At 26.7% G+C, this 27,802-nt stretch overlaps 1 protein-coding gene across 1 annotated transcript in view; it reads left to right on the top strand.

Moving 5' to 3' along the window:
* Positions 1–344: 344 nt before the first annotated feature.
* The window catches only part of rk (G-protein coupled receptor rickets), a 92,123-nt gene continuing 64,665 nt past the window's right edge, over positions 345–27,802 (top strand). Inside the window, exons 1-2 of the mRNA XM_089219386.1 lie at positions 345–672; positions 4,190–4,544. Of these exons, the coding sequence (XP_089075512.1) occupies positions 4,354–4,544 (191 nt within the window). The 5' untranslated portion in view covers positions 345–672; positions 4,190–4,353. The remainder of the gene's footprint in view (positions 673–4,189; positions 4,545–27,802) is intronic.

Here is a 27,802-nt window from a genome sequence, read left to right as displayed (position 1 = left end):
TGCAATGTGCATGTATAAAATTTCAACGCCACGCATTCGTATAATATGCATCTTCAACCATAAAAAACAACTGGGATAACATTTGTGAACGGTTTCATCAAATTCCACATATCAATTTTTATTTGAACTTTGATTAGAAAATAAGACTAGAAAGTTATTGTTGTGTATCATAAAGTCCGCCATCGGTTAGTCGCAACAACAAAAAAATAAATAAATAAAAACAAAAAATCACCGTTGGCGGGTTCCTTGAAAGTTGTCGCCGATCATAGCCGACCATTCACGACCGCTTCCGGCGGCAATTGGCTTCAGTAACGGGATAACCGTAAAATCCGTTCCTCAGTGAATGGTACGCCGCATGCCCTTCGCTATGGTCTTTCTGAGCCTGGTGTCCATATCGCGGTGAAAGTTTTTCGAAACTCAATTTTTGATAGGATCGGATTTTTTTGTTTCATAATTTTATTGTGTTTGTTTTATGTTTTGATTGTGCTATTTACATTTTAAAAAACGCATTAAGATTATATAATTTTTGTTATTGTTTAAAAAGATGTATTAGAAATAATTTTTTATAGTGTTGTTTTAATTGACATTTTTAAAGTGATTTATAACAGTGTATATTTTTATTGTGAATAAATATATTATGTGAAGTGTCCAGGAATACACTTTGGATCAATAGTGAGTCAATTTACAATGAAATTATTTTATTTGATCTAAAATTATCCTAAAAAATGTACTCACTGATCATTATTACTAATAGTAAATTATAAGTTATTACTACACTAGGTACATTATTATATTTATATATTAATTTTATATCATATGCAAACATATAACCTTAATATAAAACTAATAACTAAATTCATAATTTGTGTAACAATATCCGATCGTAGAAAAAATAAACACAAAAAATAAAAGTTTTTACAATAAAAATATTAATCTTTAAAAGTGAATTACGTTTTAAAATTAAAATTTTAAGTTACCATTTATAATTATAATATTATAGATGCAAAATTCATAACCATGTGTGTTTAAATTATTGAATAATTCAAGTTTCAAGACTAATACATTTAATATTCCAAGAATCCATAAATAATTGTTCAATGTTAACCTTTTCATTATTTTATTAAACTTGTAATAGTGGACTGATCAACATTATGATTTAATCTATATTATAAAATGTTGTGCAACATTTTAAATAGATAAATCTGATCTGTAATATACATTGTTCGTATTATTAAGTTAAATGATTTCTACAAATAATGTCAATAATATTGTGCAGGCTTAACAACCGTACAAATACATTTTGAAATTGGTCGAAGTTAATAAAGCATTATAATTGGTGGTTCAAGTTTTCAAGTTATGTTGGGTGTTATTTCGATGATTCGCATAAGTTATGGATTAGATATTGTTTATTTTTTTGCACTTAATACTTCTAACAATAGATTTATTTTACAAATATGTTGAATAATCTATGATAAACTGTGATCATTAATAGCTATTATTTATCTTGTGTTACTCTTACAATAATAATATCTAGACGGGACAAAACTTGTGAAACTTATATAAATACAAGAGTTTGCAATTCTTTACTTTCAATGAAATAAAGTATATTCTTTTGAAAGAAAATTTTTAAATAGTATACAGTTTTAATCTGATAATTTTTCCCCAATGTAATGAACATGTAAATCGATTTCAATTTATATTATTAAAAAAAAAAAAAAATAAAATATTAAAAACATTTTGGAATCTTAAAACGTTTATTACATGAATACATTGTTATTGTTTTCATGTAAAAATAATTTTAAAAATAAATAGGTGAAATTAATGTACTAGAAGATAATAACCTAACCTTTTTTAATAATAATAATAATTATTTAATTATAGTTTGATACATTTTAAATTGCTCTAAAATGAACTACTATGTTATTTTCCTTTTTAAATAACGTGATTTAAAATACAAGTTTGGTTAAGTATATATTTTTACTAATTCATATGAATTTAAAATAATAACTGGGCATACTTACTAATGAATTATTAACAAACAGTGTATACATATGTATTATAAGTTACGTCCAATAAATATTACAAAAGCAAAACGTTTAAATTGCTTAAATTTGCTTATCTATCAATCATCTTATTTCACTAGATTTTATACTGAGGTTTGTAACTTTTATTTAAAAAAAAAAAAATAATAACATTTGTTTTGAATTGATACATAAAAACCATATGAATTATAGATAAATAGATACTATAAACATACATATATTATTAGACACGTATACTTGTATACAGAATGATCAAGATATTGTGAACAACGTGGGAAATGTGAATCGAATTTATATTTTTATTTACAATACTTAATAATACGTTATTTTGGTCGTATCATATTCGAGTAGGTACTATTATAGATCGCAATAAACTATTTCATTGACTCGGTACGTAATGATTCAATTTGTAATTTAAGCTTGGTGATATATTTTTATGAAATTAAAATGTGAAAATGTATTACAGTGTTAGTTAATCTGTTGAAGGTACATAACAATCATTTTTAATCTGAACGATTGAATTAAAAACTTTTTATACTATATTTATTCATAGTATTTTTAATATTTATTCAAGTTATTAATAAATTACTTTATACATACACAGTTTATAGATGTGTATAGTAAATATTGACACTATAATTAGATGTAATTAATTACTATTATTAATGTTTTTTTAATTAATTTTTGGTCTGAGTGTTTTTATGTGATGGCTTATAGTCAAGAGTCTAATCATCCTTATGTTTTAATAAACAAGTAGCTAAGTGCTCTTGAATTTAGTTATTAAATACAAACTTAATCTGAAAAACTATATTATAACGATTAAAAATATATAATATAGTTATGTCAGGTATTAAATAGTTCATTGTTAGGATGATATAATCATTTTGAATTTGATTGAAGGACATCAAATTATTTGTTATATGGTTTTGCGTAACTTATTTATGAAAATACCTAATAATCTTAAACAATAACCTCAAAAAACGTGATACTAATTAAATGGTTAATTTCTTTAATATTATTTTTTCGAAGGCCAGAGTGGCAAACAATAGTCAGATTGCTGTATTGACCCACTGGTGATGATTATTATCAAATATCCGCCCACTATTTTTCGGAACGTATATGGTATTGTTACTAATTTTGTTAAGGGAACAAGTAATGATCTATATTGTAAAATAAATTCTTAATTCTCAACCATAAATCTATACATTTTCTGTCGGCAAATTATGAAAAAATAAAAATATTTTTAACATTTATAAAAAAAATAAAGAAGTAATAATAGGTGCCTTCTTTACTAGTCGAATTATTTTTCAATAATGCACTACGTGTATTGCAATGTATATGCCAGAGTATAATAGAATACATATTATATTGGTAGTTGAATCAAATTATGATCCTAGACTGAGCTATAACGATTGCAGGAGCTCACTGCCGTTGTTTGCAAATCAACTTTCACCTATATCGTTTTTTTTTTCAATGGCGATAATGACGTAATATAGACGATAAACACACGTATTTGATATACGCTGTTGCGTCTGCTCTAAAATATTGACCCTGTAAATTTAACATTAAATTGCAATGTATTGTTAGAGAGTAAAATTTAAATAAAAATGTCCACACTATTTTGTTCGGACGCTTAAGTATATATTATTCACTCTTCCTTTCAAAACTACTTTTACATTATTGAGGTTAAAATTGTATGTGTGCAGAAACGGTATATACGTTTGGTCTACTTTACAACCATACATGTGTATGAACCGGAACAAAAATTGATCAAGTAAAAATTGAATGGAATTTGTTTAATTAATCCATCTATAAACTTTTAATTTAAACACTTTACTTGAAACATTTTTTCATTAAAACTTGTAGTGAAAAATATGTAATTTAAATAAACTTTTTCTTTGTTAAATTTATCAGTTTAAACTATTTAAATTTGTTTTATAATATATTGATGATTAGAATGTATTATGTTGAACAAACTGTTGATATATATGAATTTATAACATAATATAAATAAATAATGCTATATATATCGCCTATAATGTATATAAAACTATGATATACAACATTATAACAATATAAAATTAATTAACTTGCAAATTTTGCGTTATTGTTCTGATTACTAATTGTGGCGTTTTTTAATTTTTCAGATTCGATTAATGTGTTAACAATATGACAAGTTTCGTAAAAATGAATCCATATTCGGAGATTTGGAAATGCCGGCTAAGATTAAAGAAGTTAGCTGAAGTGGCATCGTCAACATTGACCTGAGATTTACTTACTCAGACTAATACTGTTTATAATCTATTAAACAATGATATTCGCGCTGCTAACGGCTTTGTCTTTAATGATATTGTCGCTTGCATCAGCGGACGTAAATTTTATGCAATCCTGCGAGTCTCCTATGCAGTGTCGATGCGATGGCCACGAAGCGACAGAAGTGTCTTGTAGAAATTTGGGATTGACAAGAATACCCGACGATATACCTGTTAACATCACTAAACTGTAAGTAAAATATAAATCTATTCAATAATTAATATTATTACTATTTCGAATCAGAACAAACACGTGGTAGAGTAAATAAAAACATGTATAGATAACATTTTAACATATGTATTATTATAACAGCAATTATCATTACATGATATCGTGATACAATAGAAATCAAATAAATACTATATTCATATTGGTAGGTAGTAATATCATAAATATTTGTATTTTACATTACTTTAATTATAATGTTATGTGTGCGTAATACGTGATTCAGAGATAAAACTAGGAAATGGTGAGTGACGACCTTCGTCCACAGGAATGATGACCTATAAAAACTTTCCGAATGAAATTTCACGTAAATATCGAATTTGTTATTTTATAATGAAATTTATATAATATTGACCGCGTCATTATAAAATTATTTATTTGTAATGCAATCCACCATTCAGTATTTATATACTCGACTACAAATTTCAGCCAGACTAATCCATATTTAGATTACGTTGATTTGCTAATTTATATAATAACTGATTACAATATTATGAAATATAATTCAACCGTGAATTAATTTTGTTATTTAATATATAAATAAAATACACGTTTACTTGTACTTCATATTTAACCTAGCTATGAGACCAAGAACAACGTATGTATCTTTAAAAATATTGGTGTACCTTAGTTGGTATGTTTAGTCAACATACCAAAGTGCACGATATTATATTATATTGCTACACAATAAATCAGTGTTTTAAAATAATAGCTGTTGTAACTAAGCTTAATCTTAATTTTATATTTGATATATTGAATTAAAAAACTATTTCATGATATGTTTGTGAAAATACAAAATTTGGACGTTTTATAATTTTTTAGCTTTAAATGTCTATTCTGATCAATATTTACTGTTGAAATATTTTTTGACAAAAAGTAGATGTTTCAGAGTCAATGATTTATTTTCTATGCTACAATTTTATGATTTGTTTTTATTGAATGTTCAAACATATATCATATATCATTATATTATGGATATTTACATGATCATGATTGATTTATGACAGAAACAATTACATAAGCCATAGGCTTAATAATAACTTGTGTATCAAAGGATAGTAATTTTGGCATGAATGCAAGTTGAAACTGAATGAAGGCTTGTGAGTGAACATTTGGCAAAATAATTTTTGTGTCATGAAAGTAGAGAGAATTTAGTTAACTTACTAAAGGTATTGAAACTTGTCAGTAAAAAAAATAATTCCTCTTTTAAACGTTTTATTACATAAGATTATATTTACTCATATTTTGCAGGTTACAATAAATAATTTTTTGTATTGCTCATAAATATAGTTTGGATAGGATTTTTTATGATAAAAATAACATTATACCTAACTAATTAATAATTATAGACAAATATTGTTATTTTGTTTATTTAAAAAAATATATGATTTTTATGTGCAACTAGTGCAAATTCAACAGAATTATTAGTGTAGGGGTATATTAAATTCATGATTTTTTTAGTAACAAAATGAATGCGATCACATCACGTCTATCCAACCTCAAACCTCGCATTTTTTTCAGTTCATTTATTTTTTTCAATTCCTAGTTGCTCGTTTATCAAAATCATGTCAAGTAAATACAGCATCAGTAAAGTTTAAACCGTATTTACAATGCTGTTCATTATTTAAATTGTCCAATGAATCACGGATAATTTTTATTAGTTTATTTTCAATAAAAATATATCAGCAACCGTAGATGCCTACTATCATACTTGCAAAGATCATTAAAAATGTACGAATTATTCTATATTAGTAATAATAATCATAATACAAAAAAATATTTAAAGTTTATGATATAATAGCTTATTAGTAATGTAAAAACAAATTCAAATGGATACATTATTGATAATTAACTAGTCAATGTTAAGTGGTTATGGTTCTTATATGAGCTGAAAAAATTTGATTAATTTTTAATAAAGTGATTGAACATTGATTTAATTTACTCAATGGACCGTTAGTAGAGCGAAATATTCTTTTTTTCGCTAAGAAATTTGAATCATCCTTAAAATAGTATTCGGTACCATACATTTTATAAGAAAATTAGACCACTATTGAGAGTGTCAAACATTTATTTGTGTACTAATAATTTATTTAGTATGCATAGCTTTTGTAATTACATGTCAATATGAACGAGTGTTTATTTATAGACTTTATAGTAGTTGAAAGTATTTCTATATTATTTCTTATTTTTAATATTTTATTGAAAATAGTATGTATATAATAATATTATTTGAATGAAAAGTAAAATAAAATGTAATTTTAATAGTTTAGGTCATACCTGTGGACTGCAGGCCACATACCTTATTTGTATCGGATCGTTACTGTTCAAATATTTATAATTATGTTTGAAAAGATTATTAAACATTGAGAGCATTATCAAAAAATCAAATATTGATTTTAGTTTAATCAGATTTAATGATTTTTAAAAAATAATCAAAATTATCCCAATATGTTTTTAAGATTAAAATTGAATGAATTAGTTAAAATAATAATAATAATATGCCCGTTGTTTGAGTGTATTTTACTTTACATTAATTATGTAAGATTTAACCAGTGCAGTATAATTTGTATTGAAACCACTCAAGTTTATTTTTAGGAGGGAGGGATAATTAAAAGTTTATCCTCTACCTCAATCATTCCTAGAAGGTTAAAAAGGCAATGGCCAAGAGACCTGCTCAATACCTAATTTAAAAAAAAAAAAAAAAAAAAAAAAATTAAAAACCCTAATTATAAACCCTAATTATAAAAAATAAAATAAATAAACTCAAACCCTAACTTCTTGTCAGGTGGCACTGCTGGGAGCCTTCCTTCTCTGTAACTAATGTTATTTTTTTTTTCTTTTAAGTCACCACACTTACTTATTATACACTGTATGTATAGATTGTAAATAAACTTTTATCGTCAATAAAAAAAAAAAAAAAAAAAGGAGGGAGGGATGAGTAAGAATCTTTGATGATAATAATATAATGAGTAACTTTCTGTTAAGAATCGTTTTGTGTAATGTAAAATAGACAAATATTTACCCATTCTTTATCTGTGTATTGCATTTTGTTGAATTATTATTATTTTATATCCAGTGCACTATTATTATATTGTATACACTTGTTTTTGTTTCGACTTTGTTTGTAATACAATTTAAGAGCACATGCTCCTCCCACAATAGACTATGTACCTATACATGTTTGTAAACTGTTGTTACCGTGTGCGTGCGTTTACTACGTGTATAGAGGTTTTTGGAAAGAAAAAAAATCGATCGAGCGACCTTTCGATTTAATTAGCAATAAACGCGTCTGCCTGTAGAGTGTAGGGAACCCTTAAAATTATTCTGGAACCCCCAAAACAATAAATATCACACGTTCAAGGGTTTTGGAATGTTGTAGAAAGGACCAACGCAGTAGTAGTTGTCAGTATATACCCATTATCCCTCACCATTGCCACAGACTTGGTAAATTTAACCAAAACTCTTCGAATAAATTCGAGATTAAAGTTTTCATTATGTTATTACTATTTATCATTATTATATTTTTGAACCGTGAAACTAAATTGTTATTGAATACTCTAGATAATAAACTGCACGACGAGCTATTACAGCAGTTTGGTCGGACATCGTTATTACACTCGTATCCGCTCAATATCCAATAGGTAGTTGGATATCTTAAAACAATACATGATAATACGGTGTAGTTCGGTGTTTTGGCGTTCTCATAACATCGCTCACTTATGCGCAGAACACCAGTTGGTCACTGGTGTGATGTGATATTATAGTTTGTTAATAATTAGAAATCATAAAATTTGAAAACTTATTCAAATCATAATGGCCCGTGGCTTAGTTTCATATATTTTTTTTTTTTGTATTTGTTCATTGAAGCGACGTCTTGGTCTTCGTCAATGCTTATCACAAGTAGGTAGATCATGTGATATATTTATCTATGTATAGGTATATCACTATATGCATGATACTACCCCCCTTCTCCAAGAGGAGACATGTGCGGTCTTCACTCCCAGTGGAGTGGGACCTAGTTGGAAACCGGATGACGCAATTGGAAGACAGCGTGGGGATTTGGTGATCGCGTAAAACCACACAATTTTTTTTTCACTTTGCTATGAATCGAACCGATGACTGTGTGAGTCGTAATCAATTGATTGACCACTGCGTCACTCAGGCCCCACATATATTATTATATTAACTTCACTTGCTGAAGTTTCTTTGATACACTACCACCTGAGTTATCGTTAGTTTTTCCTAACAGTTTATTAGCTTAAACCTTTATAAACTAAGTGTTGAAAAATTACCCCTCCGAAGTAACAACTAATTATCATTTTTAGTTAACTTACCTAGAAATCACATAAAATGTTGGGCGTACTCAATGAATAGAGAAACTCCTCTCCCTCGATTACTAAGAAAATAAGATAGAAAAACAAATTAATTATAATAATAATAATAAAAGCATCTAAATACATAATAATATTATATTTACTAATACATTTTTAATTTCATACATGATTAAAAATCTACATAAATCTTAAAATTGGACGTTTGAAAATATTTAAACGTACACACATTTATATAGGTACCAATATATTAAATATTAATAATTATATTAAATTAGGTTTTCAAAATTAAATATTCAAATATGCAATGCTTTGAACATTGTATAACATATTTTAACATTGTAAAAATTGTTTACAAAAGATTTGATCATTTTATTTAGAATCGATTCCTGATTTCGGTTAACGATAGTCTATAGTGTAGTGTGTATTGCATTCGTTTTGTGATATTTAGTCTTTCACAAATACTAAATCGTTTTTTTCGAAAAAAAAAAAAAAACAATTTTAAGTGGAGCTCGCTTTAAAACAAATGTCTTTGATATTTTTTTTTGTTTTCTTTATTTATTAAGATATGATTAAAAAACCAAAACAACATTAAAGAACAAATTAGGTTGATGATGACTAATCCAATTAAAGGCTACTTGAGGTTTTGAAAGACTTCATTTCTTAGCAAGAGACAACTGTTTAGCAAAATATCAGCATATTTCCTAAACTGTCTGTCTTTATGCTTAATCTAAAATATGGATGGAAAATTTAGATATTTTCCTAAATACCAAATAATTTAAGTAATGGTTAGTAATAATTAATATTGTGCCACTTAACGTAGTATCCACAAATAAATATAGATATTTTATTACTTTTTAAAACACGTTTTGCTTTGAATTTATGTATCTAATTTAGTAATTATATTAATAAACTGTATAGTTACCTACCAACCAGTTTCTAACTATAAATCATTCTTTATTAGTTTATGGAATGTAATAAAAGTAAGTTATTGTGGTATTTATAAGATATTTTTTAAATTTATCATAAACATGACATTTTTAATGATAAAAAAATAGTCTACAATTATTTATCAGTAAAATTAAGACAAAATATGAAATTTTTCGTACTTATAAATAATATTCATCAATGTCAGTGCTATAATAGGGATCCGATATGATAGGGGTTTTTTTTTTTAAATTGATCTTATTAACATCGGCAGCGAAGGCCATTAGTTACAATATTGTTTATAGTATGATAGGGTTTTTTAGACTGTGAACATGTGATAATAATATTTATATGTTATTACGTAAATAATAATATCATAAGGATACGGCTAAATATAATTAGTTTGTATAAGCTATTAAATGGAATAGTAGTTTGCATATTATATAGGATGTGGAAAATTGTCTTTGATGGATTGCGTTTTGAATAGTAAGTTATGATGCTATTGCTGATTATATGTTTACCATGACTGAATTGGTGCATGAATCATTGGAATCTTGTTCTTGACCGTTTATTTTTTCTATGTTATTTGCATCTATGGAGAATAATTTTACGATTTCAAGGCGACGTGTAGGATTTTATTTCCTTTAGTCAATTATTTTTTGTTTGTCTCAATTTTTGGTTCCATACTTGTAATTGTTGAATATTTAAATAGAATATGTTATTATGTAATATTTAAATGGAATGACTGGGACTATTCGTTCAATAACTCTGTATTTAGGTTATTTAAGTTATTACTTGGCTAATCACATTGTTTAATATTATAGGGTATTTTAATTATTTATTTATATGAACGTTTTAATTAAAATAATATTTAGTATTTTTTTTTTAATAAATAATTAGAGTAAAATGTTATGAAATAGTTTATTACTTTTAAATTTGATTAAAATTGAAAGTGTTTATTCATGCGAATTCAATAAATGGATTTCACTTCAAAATTGGGAAAATAACTAAAAACCGCAGACTAAAGCCACGGCTACCTCAAGACATCTTGCTACCTCCAGAATCATCCTCATCATCTTCATCATCGGTATCATCAGATCAATGACCTAACTAAACAACTCAAATTTAAATTCATTTTACTAAAAAATAAAATAATGTACAAATTGTATTACTCTATATATGAAATGTATAAATAATATAAATGTATAAAAAAAAAAAAATTGTAAAAACAAACATTTTGTTGAAACAATTATAATTAATAAATGAAAAAAAAAAATAATAAATGGATTAGCACTTTCTTAGTTTTGTATATTAATCTATTTATTATTATGTTATTATTATTTATCTATTTTAGTTATTTCATTAAAAAGCTTCCAACACTAAATTGGTCATACATTAAATTATAAAATACTATTATATTTTTAGAAAATGATGAATAATTGGATTAGTTGAAAAATATATATCAATTATGTTGTGAGATATTGATATTAACTTTATTAAAAGCTTATGCAAATAAGACTTTTTGGAATAAGATATTTTTTAATTTTTAAAATGTATATAATTTTTATTAATTTCTTATCTGTTTTTGTGATGTTTATAAAATAACAACTGTAAATATACCTATATTTCTCCATGATAAATAATGATAATAACGTAACCGTTTTTCTAATTAAGTATGCTTGAGTTCAATACTTATTTTATGATTTAGGTATAAAATATGTGTCTATGAGATATTTACTATAAAATTATAGAAGATGTTTTTATTAAAACATTTATAAAAGTGATAAGATTATTAATTATTTAATACGTATTGATTTTTATAAAATTAAAGGGAATCTAATAAAAAAAAATTAAAACTTTTCTAAATTAGAAGAGGCTTATAATATTATTCATGTTTATAATATCTTTATACTTGTGCATGTTTAGTAATTGTTTAAATTTTGATTTATGGTTACGTATACTTTTTTATTATTTTTTGTTTCGTATTAAATTAACTGAGTTATTTTTTTATTTTTTTATTTAATGAATTAAATCTTCAAGGCTATAGTACCTATAGTATTTCGGTATCTCGTAGTTACAAAATAAATATTTATTATAGGTAGTAGGTACTATACAATATAGCAGGTATTGAGTTTCAAATTTGATTCTTCATCATAAAAGATGATTAGTCCTAATTTAATTAATTAAACACGCGTAGTATAGTTTATACGGTTTAATATAAGGGATTGCGTTTCCATAATTAATAATATGTGGGTAATTATAATTTAAAAGTATCAATTATATTATGTTAAATATCAGATATAAAGTTAATTATAATGAATTTGAGAATGTACCTAATTTTTAGATAGTAATAATGTAAAATAGTACTTGGAAACCGGAAGCGTAGGTACTTTTGAATAAACTAGAGAATAAATGAAATAATATCAGCAAATATTTTTCGACATTGTATACAGTTCAATGTTTTGTAATTTGTTTTAACAATTGCAAATATTTCTTATCTTAAAACTAACTAAATTTTTTCCTTACTATATCTAAACAACTATTCTATTAAATAAACACAATAAATGTTATTAAAAACTGAGTAAATTTAAAGTCATTTCTATTCTGCAGATTTGTTTTGATTTCTTTATAATGTATTCTGAAGTTGATGCATTGTAACACTTTGTACGTGATATAAGGAAATCGAATCCAGTAAAAATAAGTATATACAATGGGTTGGAAACTTTTCGAATTTTCGATGAGTTCGGCATGAGTTCTTTCAATGTGTTTTGAGAAAACTCCATTTAGGTGGTTGGACGACAGGATCACCGGATGTATTAGTTTTTTATGAACGAACAACATAACATTTGTGCCAAGAAAATCATAAAAAACCTATCGTTGTGTTTTATTTGGCACTAAAATGCAATTGTAACGCCTCAAGGAGCTTATACGAGACTCTAAGAATCGAAATGAAAAAATTGAATTTTTTATGTAAACAGAATATTTTGTGACATTTTGCTGTAGAATCAACATTAAATGAGTTTGTTCTTTAAATATGTCTTCAGATAAGAAAACAACGCATTCAAATTTATATAATATACCTATATTATTTTTTATCAGCACAAACTTTTGGCTTGACTATAAATTTCCTTGTTTTTTTTTTTGGCACTCATATGAAGAATTGCGTGAAAGGCACTTGATGATGAAAGCAAAATAAAATTCATATTTCCTCCGGGAAAAGTTTTCACGTCGGTCATAAATAACAATATCCTTTGGGTTTTCCCTAACCACCTATATTTCAGTGTATAATCGTGATCGTAAACGACAGTCATCGACTTGAGAGTGGTGTACATCGAAATCGGATTTGGGTGGACCTTTTTAACGACGCCGTTAAACGTGTTCAGTTACTAACCATAAAGCAAAAAGTAAAATAATTGTCTCATGTTATTTATGATATACCAATAGTTCGTCGGTACTCGTTCTGAAGATTCGCATAGTATATAATATTTTTTATACTTATGAATACTTAAAAATAGACAATTTTACTTTAAAAACCTAATTAATAATAAAAATTATGGATATAGTTTGATTATATATTCAATAATAGAGTAAAATATGGCCATATTTGTATTGATTATAGTTCAGCTTTGGCAACTAGGGTGTTATCGCTACATATTGTGTTTTTATGTTTCTACTAGATAGTCAATATTTAAATATTTATTAATAATTATTTCTAGCATTAATTTTGCTAATTATTATTAGTGTAATTTTTATTTATTTAATTTTTTTTTTACATTTTAAGACTTAATTAAGGAAATAGCTAAAAATCGAGGAAGGTTAGATATTTGATGGTAGGTACTTATGTTGATTCAATTAGTATTATAAATTGGACACACACCCATCAGCATTCAATTGAACACGTAAATTAATTTTTTCATGTTTTGAATAATTGTAAATATAAATAATTATAAGAAGCTATTTACCTACTTGCGAATAAACGATTTTAATTTGAAAATACCATTTTTATTAAATGTATATTGAGTTTCATTATAATTTTATACTTAGAATTAATATACTCATATAATATAAAGGTTATATCATTAGAGGTACAATTGTATTAACATTTTATCTGTACTTATTGAATTAAATAATTCACTGTAGGAAAGTAATACTTTTTTAAATTTTTATACCTTTATGCATATATTTTTGAAATATGTATACAGGCATAATATTATTACTATTTGGATTTAGTATATTATACATTATTTTTTTTTTATCAGAAGTTAACTACATAATATTATAATATTTAGGTAGTTTCTTGGTAGTTTCTAAAAACATTTTTTTTACGATTAATAATTTTAGTTTGGATATTTACTTTTACAACTAAGAAAGTTCTATATTAAAATAAACGGTACCTGAGGGATAATGATGCCGGTTATTTTTTTAGTTCGTGAAATAAAACTTAATAACTTGAGAATGTCTATAATAATATATCTTGAATTGTTTTGAAAACCGATAATTTAACTTAAATTATTAAATAATTTTCTCGTTATTGTTTACTTTTTTGAATAATTTACAAAATTACTTAGATTATTTTAGTGCTTGGAATTTTAAATTTACTTGATTGTTTTCATGCGAATCACGTATTTTATAAACTTTGAAAAATAACTTAGCTTATCTTTTGATAAAAAATAATAATAATAATAATAACAATATAAATAAATGAAACGAACAATAAATTATGTTTTGAAGTATAGGTCTGAACTATAAAGACTGTCAAAGAGCGTAAATTCTCTTAGAATATATAAATCGAAATGATGCCATACAGGAGCGATGATAAAGAAAACTGTTATGGGGAGTAACGAGCAATAATAAATCATTTCATGAAAAACTTGTGTGAGCTCTGTTTTTGGCTACTATTTATCTTGCTCTTAGAGATTCCTTTTCCGTTATGTATTTTTGGGCCATTTACTATTTTTTCTGCACCGTTGCTTATGACAGACGTCCGGTATCAGGAAAACGATATTTGAAAAAAGACGACCCTCCTCTTATTGGTTAACAATTTTGTCATGCCAATTGCCAATACCATAAGGTGCCAAAGTTGGTAGTTTATTTTTTAATCTAGTGAAAAGGTGCATGGTGTGTAACATTGATGATGTTTAACACTTGTGTCTATACGTTGTATTACATATTTTTCAAGCAAGGTGAAAATCGAGGTTAAAACCACGGAGCTCACACAATGCGGGCCATTAATTATTACAAAGCCAAGGTTTTTTCTACCAAAATTGTTTAGTCTGACACACATAATGTCAACCTCTATATCATTACAGTCATAGGTATTATTTGACTTAATATTTTTTTTTTAAATTAAAACTATACTTGAGTAAAAATTATAATTTCTTCAATATAATATTATACTTTATTCTTTAAAGTTAAGGATAATTCTTTTTAAAATATACCTTATTAATGAGTAATGATGAATATGAAATAATATAAGTTAGCTAAGTACCTACCTATTTAATAATATAAAATATTAACAGCTATAAATAAATGTTAAGGAGTCGATAAAGATATAACATTTCGAAGCTTAGAAAAACTTTGAAATATTTTGGTAATAATAAATATTTATTGTTATCGTTAAAAACTAAATCACGAGAATACTGCTCATTCATTTTATAATATCTTGAAACGGCATTGTCGTCTTTATTAGACTACATATAGTCTGGTCCGTATAACATGCTACTATAATAATAAAATTATTAGCCATTGGGTAATACGTTTATAATAATATGATGGAGTTAAACGGTTTGAAATTCATTTAAATGCATATATATTCTTGTTAAATCAAATTAAAGACTCGATTTATCGGGAAGAAAGTGAGCATTCAAGAATTTCAAACCGTATTTATGCAAATTATAATATAAAAGTAGGTAATTACTAAATTAGTGTTGATGTAATCAAAGTTTTAATATAATTAAATATGTGATTTTTTATTTCTTAATTTTAATAAGCCATCATAGACGATAGAAGAATAAAAAAAATATAGCATTATTAACTAGCAACTAATAACAGATATTCAAATTTGATACAATTATATGGAATTAGTAACTTTTAAATACCTACCTGCACAAATAAAATGCATAAATATATGAAATATTTTCATTTCTTAATCAATAATAGTAAAAAAAAAAATCCTAATTACTTAAAAAAATTATAGTCATTATATTTATTACAGCGGACATTAGAATTACACACTATATTATAAATTATGATGATAAATTACCTAAATCTATTAAGACTTTCTACGACATTTTTAGTTAAGTTTTTCACATAACTGATCACGTCATAATGACTATGTATTGTCATAGAATGTATGATGAAAAAGAGAAATGGTACAAATAATTTGCATTGTATAGTGTATACAGTATACCTACTTAATGTTCACGCTTTGTAAAATATTTTCAGCAGTTATTTGGATATGTATACATTATATTATTATTGTCAAGCTATTGTTAATAATATCCTTATTATTCAAATTTTGTCAATTACCCACGTGTGTAGTTATATTTTGAAGATGTGTAATTTAGACGATTTAGAACTCGAAAAAAACTAGTTTTGGATTTTTGCCATTATCCTATAAATTATTGAATAAAAATTGATCTTCATTGTTGATTACAATTGGGTTAGTTTGATCGCATTATTGAAAATTTTATGTTTTTTGAATACCCAAAAAAATAAATCATTGCAGTAAAATCAATAATTTTTTTTTCTCTGTTTAGAATTTAATATTATGTGAACTATTATGATCGTAATACATTTTGTTTTCAATAATGTGTTGGTTTTCACTAATAGGTTAGTGCTCACAGCTTACTATAGCATTTTTTGATAATGAATTATCACTTATTTAGAATAAATTGAATTTAACGATACGACCAGTCTTATGTTTAACTTTAATTGTTTCATTTTATTTGAAATATAAAATATTCTATATTTTAAATGAAAATTTTAACACTTTAATTTTCTTTAACTATTTTCTTGAAAAACTGTTTACTATTTTGTGTAATAATCCTATTAAATAACAATGAAAATATATATACATTTTTTTCTTTTTGTTCATATTAAATTAAAATTAACTTTTTATGATTCCTCTCAAGCCATATTGTGTAATAGCGGCATTTAAATTAAATATTGTTAGGTTATTCGTGTACTATGTTATAATATGTGCTATTATTTGCATGCTTCGTTGATCTTAATGCTATTACATTATTTTCTTGTTTAAATAGCCGTATATTGCCTGAAATAAATTTTTATTTTTTTAAATATTTTAATAACATTTAAAAAATATATCAATTGAAAATAAAATTTTACTATACGAATGTAAATAAATATTAAATTATGTATACATTTAAAACTTCTTTATTTTATGTTTTCAAAGAGTATATTATTATATATTTTTTTACGAGAAACGGAAGAAAATACTTCCATTTCATAAGAAAATGTTACTTTTTGAACTACTTGATGGATAAATTAAAAAATAACTTTTTTAAGAAAAGTAAAATATTTTTTATTTTGATTAAACGACAATTTCATTTTAAGTTATGTAGAAGTATTTAAGTAGTTAACTTACTAAAAACACATATTTTACAACTATAATCTTCATAATATTTTAAGACTGTTTAGATTTTGAATATTTATATAAACTTAATGTGTACGGCGCTTGGATGTGTAATAATCGCATTGTTCGCACGATCAAAGTACCTTTTTTTTCCCCCTTTTGTATCAAGAGCCAGAGAAGGAACCGCGTTAGCATTACTTCTCCTCTGACACCCATCGTTTATTGATAACAATAACAACGACAATTATTAGTGGCGGGACAATCCCCACTCACTAATATTATAACAATCTTTTTACATCAACAATTTTTACAATAACAATTTTTGCAACAACATTTCTTATCGCCGCACCTCCGCAGCCTGGCGGACTCGCTCCTCTTCTTTGCGTGAGAAGATGCGTTCGACCATTCCATAGATCAGCCGAAAGGACTCCTCCGCGTACCTTAGTATATCCAATTTTTCATCCGAGTTTGCTGGAAGCTGGTCAAATGGTGGCCCGAAAATTATATCCTGGATGTCGGCTGTACGCAGTCTGTGCCCCAGGTGGATGGACAAAGGATCACGGAGGACGTTCCAGTAGTAGCACTCAAACAGAGTATGCTCCACCGTGTCCTCGCCGCCTCTGCACTACGATCAAAGTACCTAGTTAATATTGATCAATGCTCAATGCTATGAGTTAGCTTGTAGGTTTAGAAAAATTTTTTTTTTTAATAACTGTGAAATAGTGTTCAAAATAGTACAATAGATACAGCAGTTTTTTTAGGTTTTGATTATATAATAATATTATAACTCTTTGATATTTTTCCAAAGGTATATTATAAAATCAAATAACAGAAATATTAAGAAAACGCCATACGGGCATTTGTGGTCTCCGTCTGACAAAAGTATAACTTGGCAATCTTTACGTTCACAATAATACTTTTTACTCAGTAATTTCTAAAACTAAAGTGAATTTACTTCTTATCAAATTTAAAGACAAGAATATTATCTAAGGCATTTCGGAAGATTTTATTGACATTATTATTTTGAAGTAATAAATTAGCATTTTTAAACTGCTATTTAATTAATTTTTTTGTACATTTAAAATAATCATTACTTACTTTAAAAAAATAGTATCAATAAAATGCATAGATAATATTCTTAGGATTAAGGTAAATCAAACCAAATCTAATCACACAACTTTTACGATTAAGTTAGGACACTGTCCGCCAGTCATTCTCTATAGCACTCAAATTCCGTCTACTCCAACAGTAAAATATTTTGGCTTAACCCTTGACCGTAGACTAACATGGGCCCATCATACACGTGTAAAAAGACTTCAACTAAATCTGCGACTTTGTATGCTTAAATCTTTACTAGTCAATAACAAACACACCAACCTTAGTATAAAACTACTAATGTATGAATCCCTCATCAAATCTATTTGGACCTATGGTCTCTAACTCTGGGGAAATGCAAAAAACATCAAACACAAATTGTATTCAGGCTTTTCAAAATTAACGAACTCCCCGTCTTATGTTTCTAATCATACCCTTCACACAGACCTAAAAATCAAAACTGTAAAAGAAGAAGCAGTGACTTATTATAAAAGATTCCGTAATCGGCTTGCAATTCATCCCAATCCTTTAATTAAAGATCTTTCAGCAAATGTTATTCCGGGTAATCCTCCAAGGCGTTTAAAACGCAACTAGTGTAGAGATATGTTAACTTAATATTTTATATATATAAAAAAAAAAAAAATAAATAAATAAATAAATTCAAATACATATATATATAAATTAATGTATAACCTCAATTTATATGTGTCGTCACTGGGGGGCTGCTTTTATCAAGCTTATTCATGTATTTTATGTATACTCTTATTGTACCCATGAGATACAGATTGTGTATATGTGTGTTTAATAATAAAGGAAAAAAAAGATAATATTCTTGTCTTTAAATTTGATCAGAAATAAATTCACTTTAATTTTATAAATTATAGAGTAAAAAAAAAAAATTTAAATAAGGAGAAAATACTAAAAAATTAAAACCCTAGGTTCTTGTCAGGTAGCACTGCTGGGAGCCTTCCTTTTCTGTATTTAATGTTATTTTGTTATTTTATCATCAAATTTACTTATCATACCATGTATAGATGGTAAATATACTATTTAAAATAATAATAAAAATAAATATATAGAGTAAAACGTATTATTATGAACGTAAAATTTGCTATGTTGTACGTTTGTAAGACGGAGAAATCAAATTCCCGTGTGGCGTTTTCTTAAGTATAGATAGATATATTATATTATATTATTTTATTAATTTAAAAAAAATTATCCATTGTTATGTAGTGGAATTAAAAAGTTTCTAGAAATGTTCCAGTTTACCACTATTTTTATTCCAAAAAATGTAGCGTAAAATAAATTCGATTTATTCCCTAATTAATGTTTAATGACTTAGAATTTTTTTTTTTTTTGTTCAGCTCCATATAATGAAACTATGAAAAGGGGTTTTTCGTATAACGTAATAATGACAATAAATTAATCGGGACGAGAAAAGTTTTTACTCTCAGCAAAATCCGCTTGCAGATTAAATTTCGGCACCAGAGGATGTTGCGGTATTTTTAATTATTACTCTCTCGGTCGCCACTGTGGCCGTTCCCTTGTATATTATCCTGACGTTGGTGTTACGAAGAGGAGGGGACTCACTCGTTATCATAAACAACGGAAACCCTAAAAACCATTGACCCGAGACGTACTGAAATGGGCATTTGGTAATATAATTTTATTGAAGGAAATGTTATACGTGTAGGATTTATCTCAATAATCGTAAGTCATCCTATTATGACTTTTAAGATTTCTTTCTTGCCACATTTGAATTCGCGCATATATTCAATGCTTGAAATTTCTTTTCTATGAATGAAAAAGATACTATAAAATTATTTTTTTCAAATATTTTCATTTATCTTGACAGGAATAAAATATTTCAGGAACCATTATATGGTAATTTATTGTTATACCAAAAAAACAAGTTGAAATGGGTATTCAATACATAAATGGCTAAATTTGTATATTATAATACAATGGGTATTAGGCATTCACTGATGTAATATCCTCATTGTTTTATAAGTTATATTTATTATTATAATTATTATTTACAAATCAAAAGTTTTCCTATTTATGACACAAGTAGTATTCTCCAAGAACGAAGTTATACAACTCTTAGTATAGTTATGATCTTAGTTTTATTTCATTTATTTATACGAATAACTGATATTTGTTAGATGAACAAAGTTTATCCAATTAAATTAAAATTATGGTCATTGTATATTTGTATACCAGAAACCAGTCATAACCAGAGAATCGGACAAAATGCCTCACATCGCAACGATGGCTTAAAATATTGTAAATGATATAAGTATTTAACAAAGGTTTTGATATGGATAAAACTGTTAACTAAATAAGAGGTACAATTCATGAACCTTATGAACAATTATTTGATTTAATTTCCTACATGAATTAATGAAATTTTTAATATCAAATAAAAATGATATGTTCTTATCACTAATTTGTTGAATCATAATAATATTATTTTATTTTGACTAGAGTATTAACAGATACAACTTTTGCTAATTGATAAAATAAGCTTAAATTGTAAACATGGTAACTATATATTGTTTAAAGTGTAATTGTGTAAACTAGTACTTACATTATTGCAGGGTAGTTCCAACCTTAGAAGTTTTGAATTAAAATTCTTAGTAGCTATAGTGCTATACTTATGGAGTTTTAATCATTATATATCGTAGTTAAATTTTAATGAACATAAAACACGCACATATATCTTACCTGCCTACTATAAATAACTTAAAGACCACAATATATTATTTGAAAATAATGAGTTATAAAAATATTATTCATCAAATTTTATTCTTTAATAAATTCATGGAAAAATAATATATTGATTTAGATTTGATATTTCACTTTGGTATTTTTATAATTTCTGAATTTTGATTTTCAATTTAAAAATATAAACATATAGCTAATAGAGCCATTAAAACGGCATTGTACAATTAATATTACATAAAATGAGTAGGTACGTTTATAATTTGTTAACATGATATAATTTCATAATAAAAAACTTAATGTTAGAATAAATTTTTCTTTAAAAATTATATTATTAAATTGTGTAATAGGAATAATTATGTATGTACAACTTTATTCATAAACATTGTTTGGAAATTTAAAACTAAATGCTTTGAATATTGTTCCGATTAAAATATATGAAGTATATTTTATACCACGTGTCTCTAAATCATATAGCCAATAAGAATTTTATGTTATTATACCTCATTGGTCAATAATTATATTCGTAATTATTATTTTGGGTTATATTATAACAAATTAACTTTATTAATATAATATAAATTAATAATTAGTTAATATGTGCCAGAAAAAATCTTCGTTACTTCAAATATTTAACTCAAAAAAGCATTTTTTTTGATAATCGGTGACAACTTAAATTATTCCCAAATAATATACAATATCATATTATGTAAGAGTATTAGTAGAATAATATACCTGTTTTATAACAACTATAAAATAAGCTCAATTTATCATAAGGCGATCGTGATGTTATACTTGAATGGTAACATAATATATTATTACAAACTTAGTGTTAGTAAATAGGGTATTAAATTTAGGGATAATTTATTGCTGTTATTATAATATTATTGTAGCATATTTTAATTAGGATTAATACCATGGAGTCACGAGTGGAAGACCTTTAAAACGGTATGTTTAAATTAAAATAATTTTTTGTATAAAATACACAAAATTGAGTGAATAAAGAATGATATTTTTTTTTTGAAAACAACGCCTGTGAATTAATTTTGTTGTACCTATTCCGTTTTTTTTTTTTTTTAATTTAACTACATAGTATATGCTCACGATTGATATTTTTTTTAAATGTCCGTGCAGGCAAATTTTCTTTTCTTGCGCGTAAAATATAATACACCATTTGCATTCCTATTAGGCACCGAAATAATTTAAAAATGAACTCATTTGCTACTCTAGTCTCACCCTCTTCGCATTATACTCGCTAAAAATTGAACTGTAGCCATGGCCGTCGTACCACGTGCGACATACGTTTTTCGAACGTACGTGAAAGTCACCGGCGGTGGCTCCGGTGGTGCTAGCACGTTTTTGGCTTTTATTATATGTGCAATGCGGGAGAATGCTGCTAGGCACGGGGTGGGCGGATAGAGGAATGTCAGAGGGTAGGGCGTATATGGGTGGGGAAGGTTAAACGCTGGAACAATTAGAGAGCTATCGTCACACCGATGAGCGGGCAAGCGAGCGAACAGGAAAATGTGGCGGCGGTGGTGGAGGGATGAAAACGTCGCTAATACCAAAACAGTACGCGCGTATTGTCGTGCACTTTACGTGTATTATACGAGTCTCGAATTCACGGCGCGCTGCACCCTCTGGTAGTGTGTGCACTTCCATCCGTCGTAGATCCACACCGTACCTATACATACACTCAACAGTATCGTCTGTTGGCAGTGGGTGCGGGCTGATGGTCGGGGAATGGTGGGGTTGGTCGGAGGAGAAGGATTTTATAATGGGATCAAAAACGGCTGCGAGTAATTCCGGCTGGCTCGTGGTGTGGAATATTAAATACTTGCTTGCCGCTCGTGTTGTCGCCAATAGCCACGCCGAGCACAGTGTATACTAAGTTGCTCTCTTTGTTCGAACGACGATCGTATATATGTATAATAATAATAATATAATACGCATACACCTAGGTACTGGTTTATAACGAATACAATATACACATATTATATACATATACTGTAATAATATAAGTCATATTATATCTGTGTGTGTGTGTGTGTGTGTGTGTGTGTGTTGGCGCTCACGCTTGTCACGTGTGTACCTACATCAGCTATCGTGTTTATGCGAAGCGTCCACCGCCACTCTCCTCCGTCAGATCTTCAACGAAGTTATTACTTTAAAAATAATAACAATATCAACCAGCTCGTGCGTGCCACCGCACCTACGACGACGCGACGATGCGGAGACGAGATGACGCTGAATATATATCACCCACCAGTGACTTTACTTAGATATGCAATGCATTGCATATTATTATATTATATGCATAACAAGTTTTATAGATTATCGTATCCTCGAAGGTAGGTACTCAGCTGCACGTCGTCGCCGTCGCGACATTCGCGAATACGTATATTATTATTACGATTTTACTATATCACAACTTCACTACCCATTATGTGCTCGATATTATATTATTATTGTGATATTATATAAAAAGAACAAAAATGTTATCATTCTATAATAGTAATAGTAGGTATTATATTTCAGCGAGGGATATTGCTGCGTTTGTTCGCGGAGCTCCACCACTGTATTATTAATAATAATATCATGGTGATTTTCACGTTATGTGTGAAGCGCGCGTTGAAATTAAAATCGCGAAATTACATTTTACGTCGTTCCCAGGCAGATTAGTGGTCGAGGGCGTAGACGAAACCACCGAGTCGAAAAACATTTAGCCATCTTCTATGCTCCAGTTAAGTCGTTTTAATTGCATTTGAGCGCATTTGGACGAGCAACCCCACTGCGACGACGGCGACCGCACAACGCCACTGACATGTCCAAAAGCACGCCTTTCCCTGTATTATGTAGAATACCGAATATTGTGTATAAGTGTAAAGTGGCATCGTAGTTGTAGTTGTACGACACTCCTCGTAAATCGGTGACAAATTGTTTTTGCTTACGAAACATTATTAAGCATTATATAGAAAGCTCAGTATAGGTATTTACTCATATTTTATGATATTATGATTTCGTCGTTGGCGATGCTTCGCGAGGTACCTAGTACCTATAGGTATTTATTTTTGTGTTTGATTTATTATTTAGTTTTGTCGATAATTAAAATTATACGTTCCTAGGTATTTATAGTTGAATATTTCGTTATAAGTATTCGAATGTGCTAATGTGCATACAGTTATACTATTATAACAAGAGTATGAGAAATATTACAGGGACAGCTAGCTGAGTAATGAATACCGTATTAATATTTAAGTGAGGGATAATTTAAACTTATCTCTATCTTAGATAATACTTATCTTTATTACAAAACGTATTGATTGTGATTGAAAATTAAATTAAACGACATTTTTTTAATCACCTATGTATGTAGGCAACAACTTGTCCATAAGTTATTGAATGAAAATTCCACATTTTACGTCAAAACTAATGATTTAACTTTTTTAGTTAATATTTTTAGTTACCCAATTAATAGCAATGGTTACCCATTTAATATAAATAGAAAGATATCGATTTTTTATTCAATCACCTACACAAATAACTAATTTGAAAGTTTTGAGAATATTTTTTTGTAACACAAAAAAGATTCTAAAATAATATATTATGACCAGGTATTAAAAAGATTATAAAGCAAACTATTATAAACCTACATAGTGGTATATAAGTCAAGTAACATAGTATTTTTTATGATCGTTAAAATTAAAAAACATTAGGAACATTTTGGATATAAACCTTGACCCATTGAATGTTGTTTTGAATACAGTTGTAAAAAAATAAAACTCATATTTTTTTGCGTTGCATGTTATAAATTTATAGTTTTTATCGTATAAAAATTCATTATTTTATAATGTTAGGTACACTGATATCTTATGACGTCGCATTTCGTTATACACAAGTCAATTCGTTATAACAACGGTATGACAGGTTTTGATACATTAGGCGCTACCGAGGATTAGGTTTAACTAACCACAAGTTGCAGTTTAATTAAAGATCAAAATTGATATCAAACAAGTCCATACATTTTAAAACTTTGTATTAAAATATGTTTGATGAACTAGTGATAGTTGATGATAGTTTAATTGAATATCGACAATAGTTGATTATTTTTAGATCTGCAGTAGAACGTAAATAATACGAGTTGATTTTTTTTTTATTAAAAAGGGTAGGTTACATACGGAAAAATCAGCGTGTTTTAATATTTTTGAAGATTTAGAAAGATATACTTATCAAAACGTAAGATAAGATCTTATTCATAAATAGTACTTATTATAAGTTTAAAATATGAAGAGTGAAAATGGTTTAAAAAGAATAACTTTTAATTTTTAAAAATATCTTAATGACATTTCATTAATACAATGAACATTACACACGAACAGCTATTTCATTTTATGCTTTAGAATAATGCACTACGGTATTGATTTGATTTTGAAGACTAGATTCACAGTTATCGGGTGTGAAAAGAATTCAAGTTATTGGTTGCAACTTCCAGTTTACATCTGTTTCACCTTATAAGGACTTATAGTTGCTCGTCTCGTTCTCTATTAAAGGGTACTGACTCCTTAAGAATCTCCCTATACTCGCGACTGATGATATTGTGCCATGTTCAATAGTTGGTTCAATATTCCATTAATGATTTGCGCTTAAAGCTGTATAATTAAAATTTAAATCTGTTTATATAAAAAAATAAAATCAATATCAATGTATTATACATACATAGTTTTGTATCCTATATCTCGTTCGATGACGTTCTATTATAGCGATGCTTTCCCTCTGTGTCTAATAAAAAAAAAAATAAACAAAAAAGAGAAGATATTTCACATAAATTTGGCTCCTTGCAGAGACGTTAAAGTTGTCACCAAAATAAAAGGTCGGAGGATAGTTTAGTCTTTATGCGTTCACAACATTTCTGGTGTTGGGGGGTGAGGAGGGGGTCATCGGTTTTTATTGCCTTTCCGGCTTCACGATACTAGAAAACCTATAATAGTTCAACTAACGCACTGGCGATTTTGAAATTTATCATTTGTTAGCAAACAACGATATAAATTCACAGAGAGATTTCATAATTATTTTATTTTAAGCGTTTCTTAAAGCTTTATCATAAAAACATGATTATGATTGAAGAACATTTGAAGTTTACGTTCAATTTAAGATTTAATACGAATGAAACTATTACTATTAATTATTATAATTTATATACTCGTATATTGGACATTAGTAACATACTTTTGTAACAAATATCCCGACATTTGTTCATTTGGATTTTACAAACCACAATTACATAAAACGATGGCTAGGAAATGGATATAATTACACAACTTTAATTTAAACCCACTGTTTTCTGTGAACTTTACAGAAATAATCTGTGGTAACTCGAAATGTCCAACTAGATTTTACTCCTCAGTCCTCGTAAATTATAATACATTATGTTAGTTATAATAGTACAGCGTTCTCAAAAGTTGTTAGGATTATTTCCGGTTTTCTATAATATTTAATTTTTGATATACAAACTGTAATTGTACTTTTCCAAACAATGTCTTTTTCGAATATTTCAAGTCTGCGATTTGAATTTTATTATAATAATTATGAAAATTTTATCAATTTAATTCAGTACCTTTCTCGTATTTTAAGAACAAAAACACAATCATACCAAGAGTTATATTATAACGATTTTTGTTAATTTTTAATCTGTAAATTTAGAATTTACCATAAACAATTATATATACATTTATAACGTGATATATGATTTGATGTACATAACATTAATAACAGTCGCACCCATGAGTGGAACATCATAATTGATAATGTGTGTATAATTTATGTACATACAACAAAAATTACATTTTAAATTTAATATAATATAACTAGATATTAATTATTTATAATTAGGAATGAATTGGCTCATAAAGCTTTTTTCGGATTTTTATTTATTTTTTTTATAAACATATTTTCAATATACGAATATGCTACAATATAGATAAAAAAATCTTATTTAAATTGATCTTTTAATTTTTTTTTTGTGTTTTGATATTTCTTTAATTTAAATAAGTTATACACGATAACTTGAGATTTTTATAATTATTAGAAAATCATCTTTTATTTATTTATATTATTTTATGATAAATGTAATTCGTTTTTGATGTTTTTATTACTCAATTATTATTCTCATCTCTAGCAATAGTTGATTTTTATTTTTTGTTAATAATTATTATGATATTATAATCTTATAGATTTATAAATTTGTGCTAAAGAAGTAAAAAAAAAATTCTCATTACATAGTTTAATTTAATTTGTATAATATACATGTATATTATATGTATATATATAAATATATATAATATTTAAGAGACAGCAACAATGTCGATTGGGAGAAATTTATATGGTAAAAATTGTAATAAAGTTAACTTAGGATGTATAATATTATTGTACATATCCTATATTATAAAACCTATGGAATTACGTGAGATATTTTATAAAATCTGATAAAAAATTTATTATCTTCTTTGGTAGTTGTCACTTAATTATTGATAAACTTAAAATGAATTTGTTTA

The sequence above is a fragment of the Diuraphis noxia genome, unplaced genomic scaffold (genome assembly GCF_037042655.1).
Source record: "Diuraphis noxia isolate RWA-SAM2 unplaced genomic scaffold, SU_Dnox_SAM2 contig0002, whole genome shotgun sequence".
In the NCBI taxonomy this organism is placed as follows: domain Eukaryota; kingdom Metazoa; phylum Arthropoda; class Insecta; order Hemiptera; family Aphididae; genus Diuraphis; species Diuraphis noxia.
The sequence above is the reverse complement of the archived record's forward strand: the minus strand, read 5'-3'. Positions and strand labels throughout refer to the sequence as shown.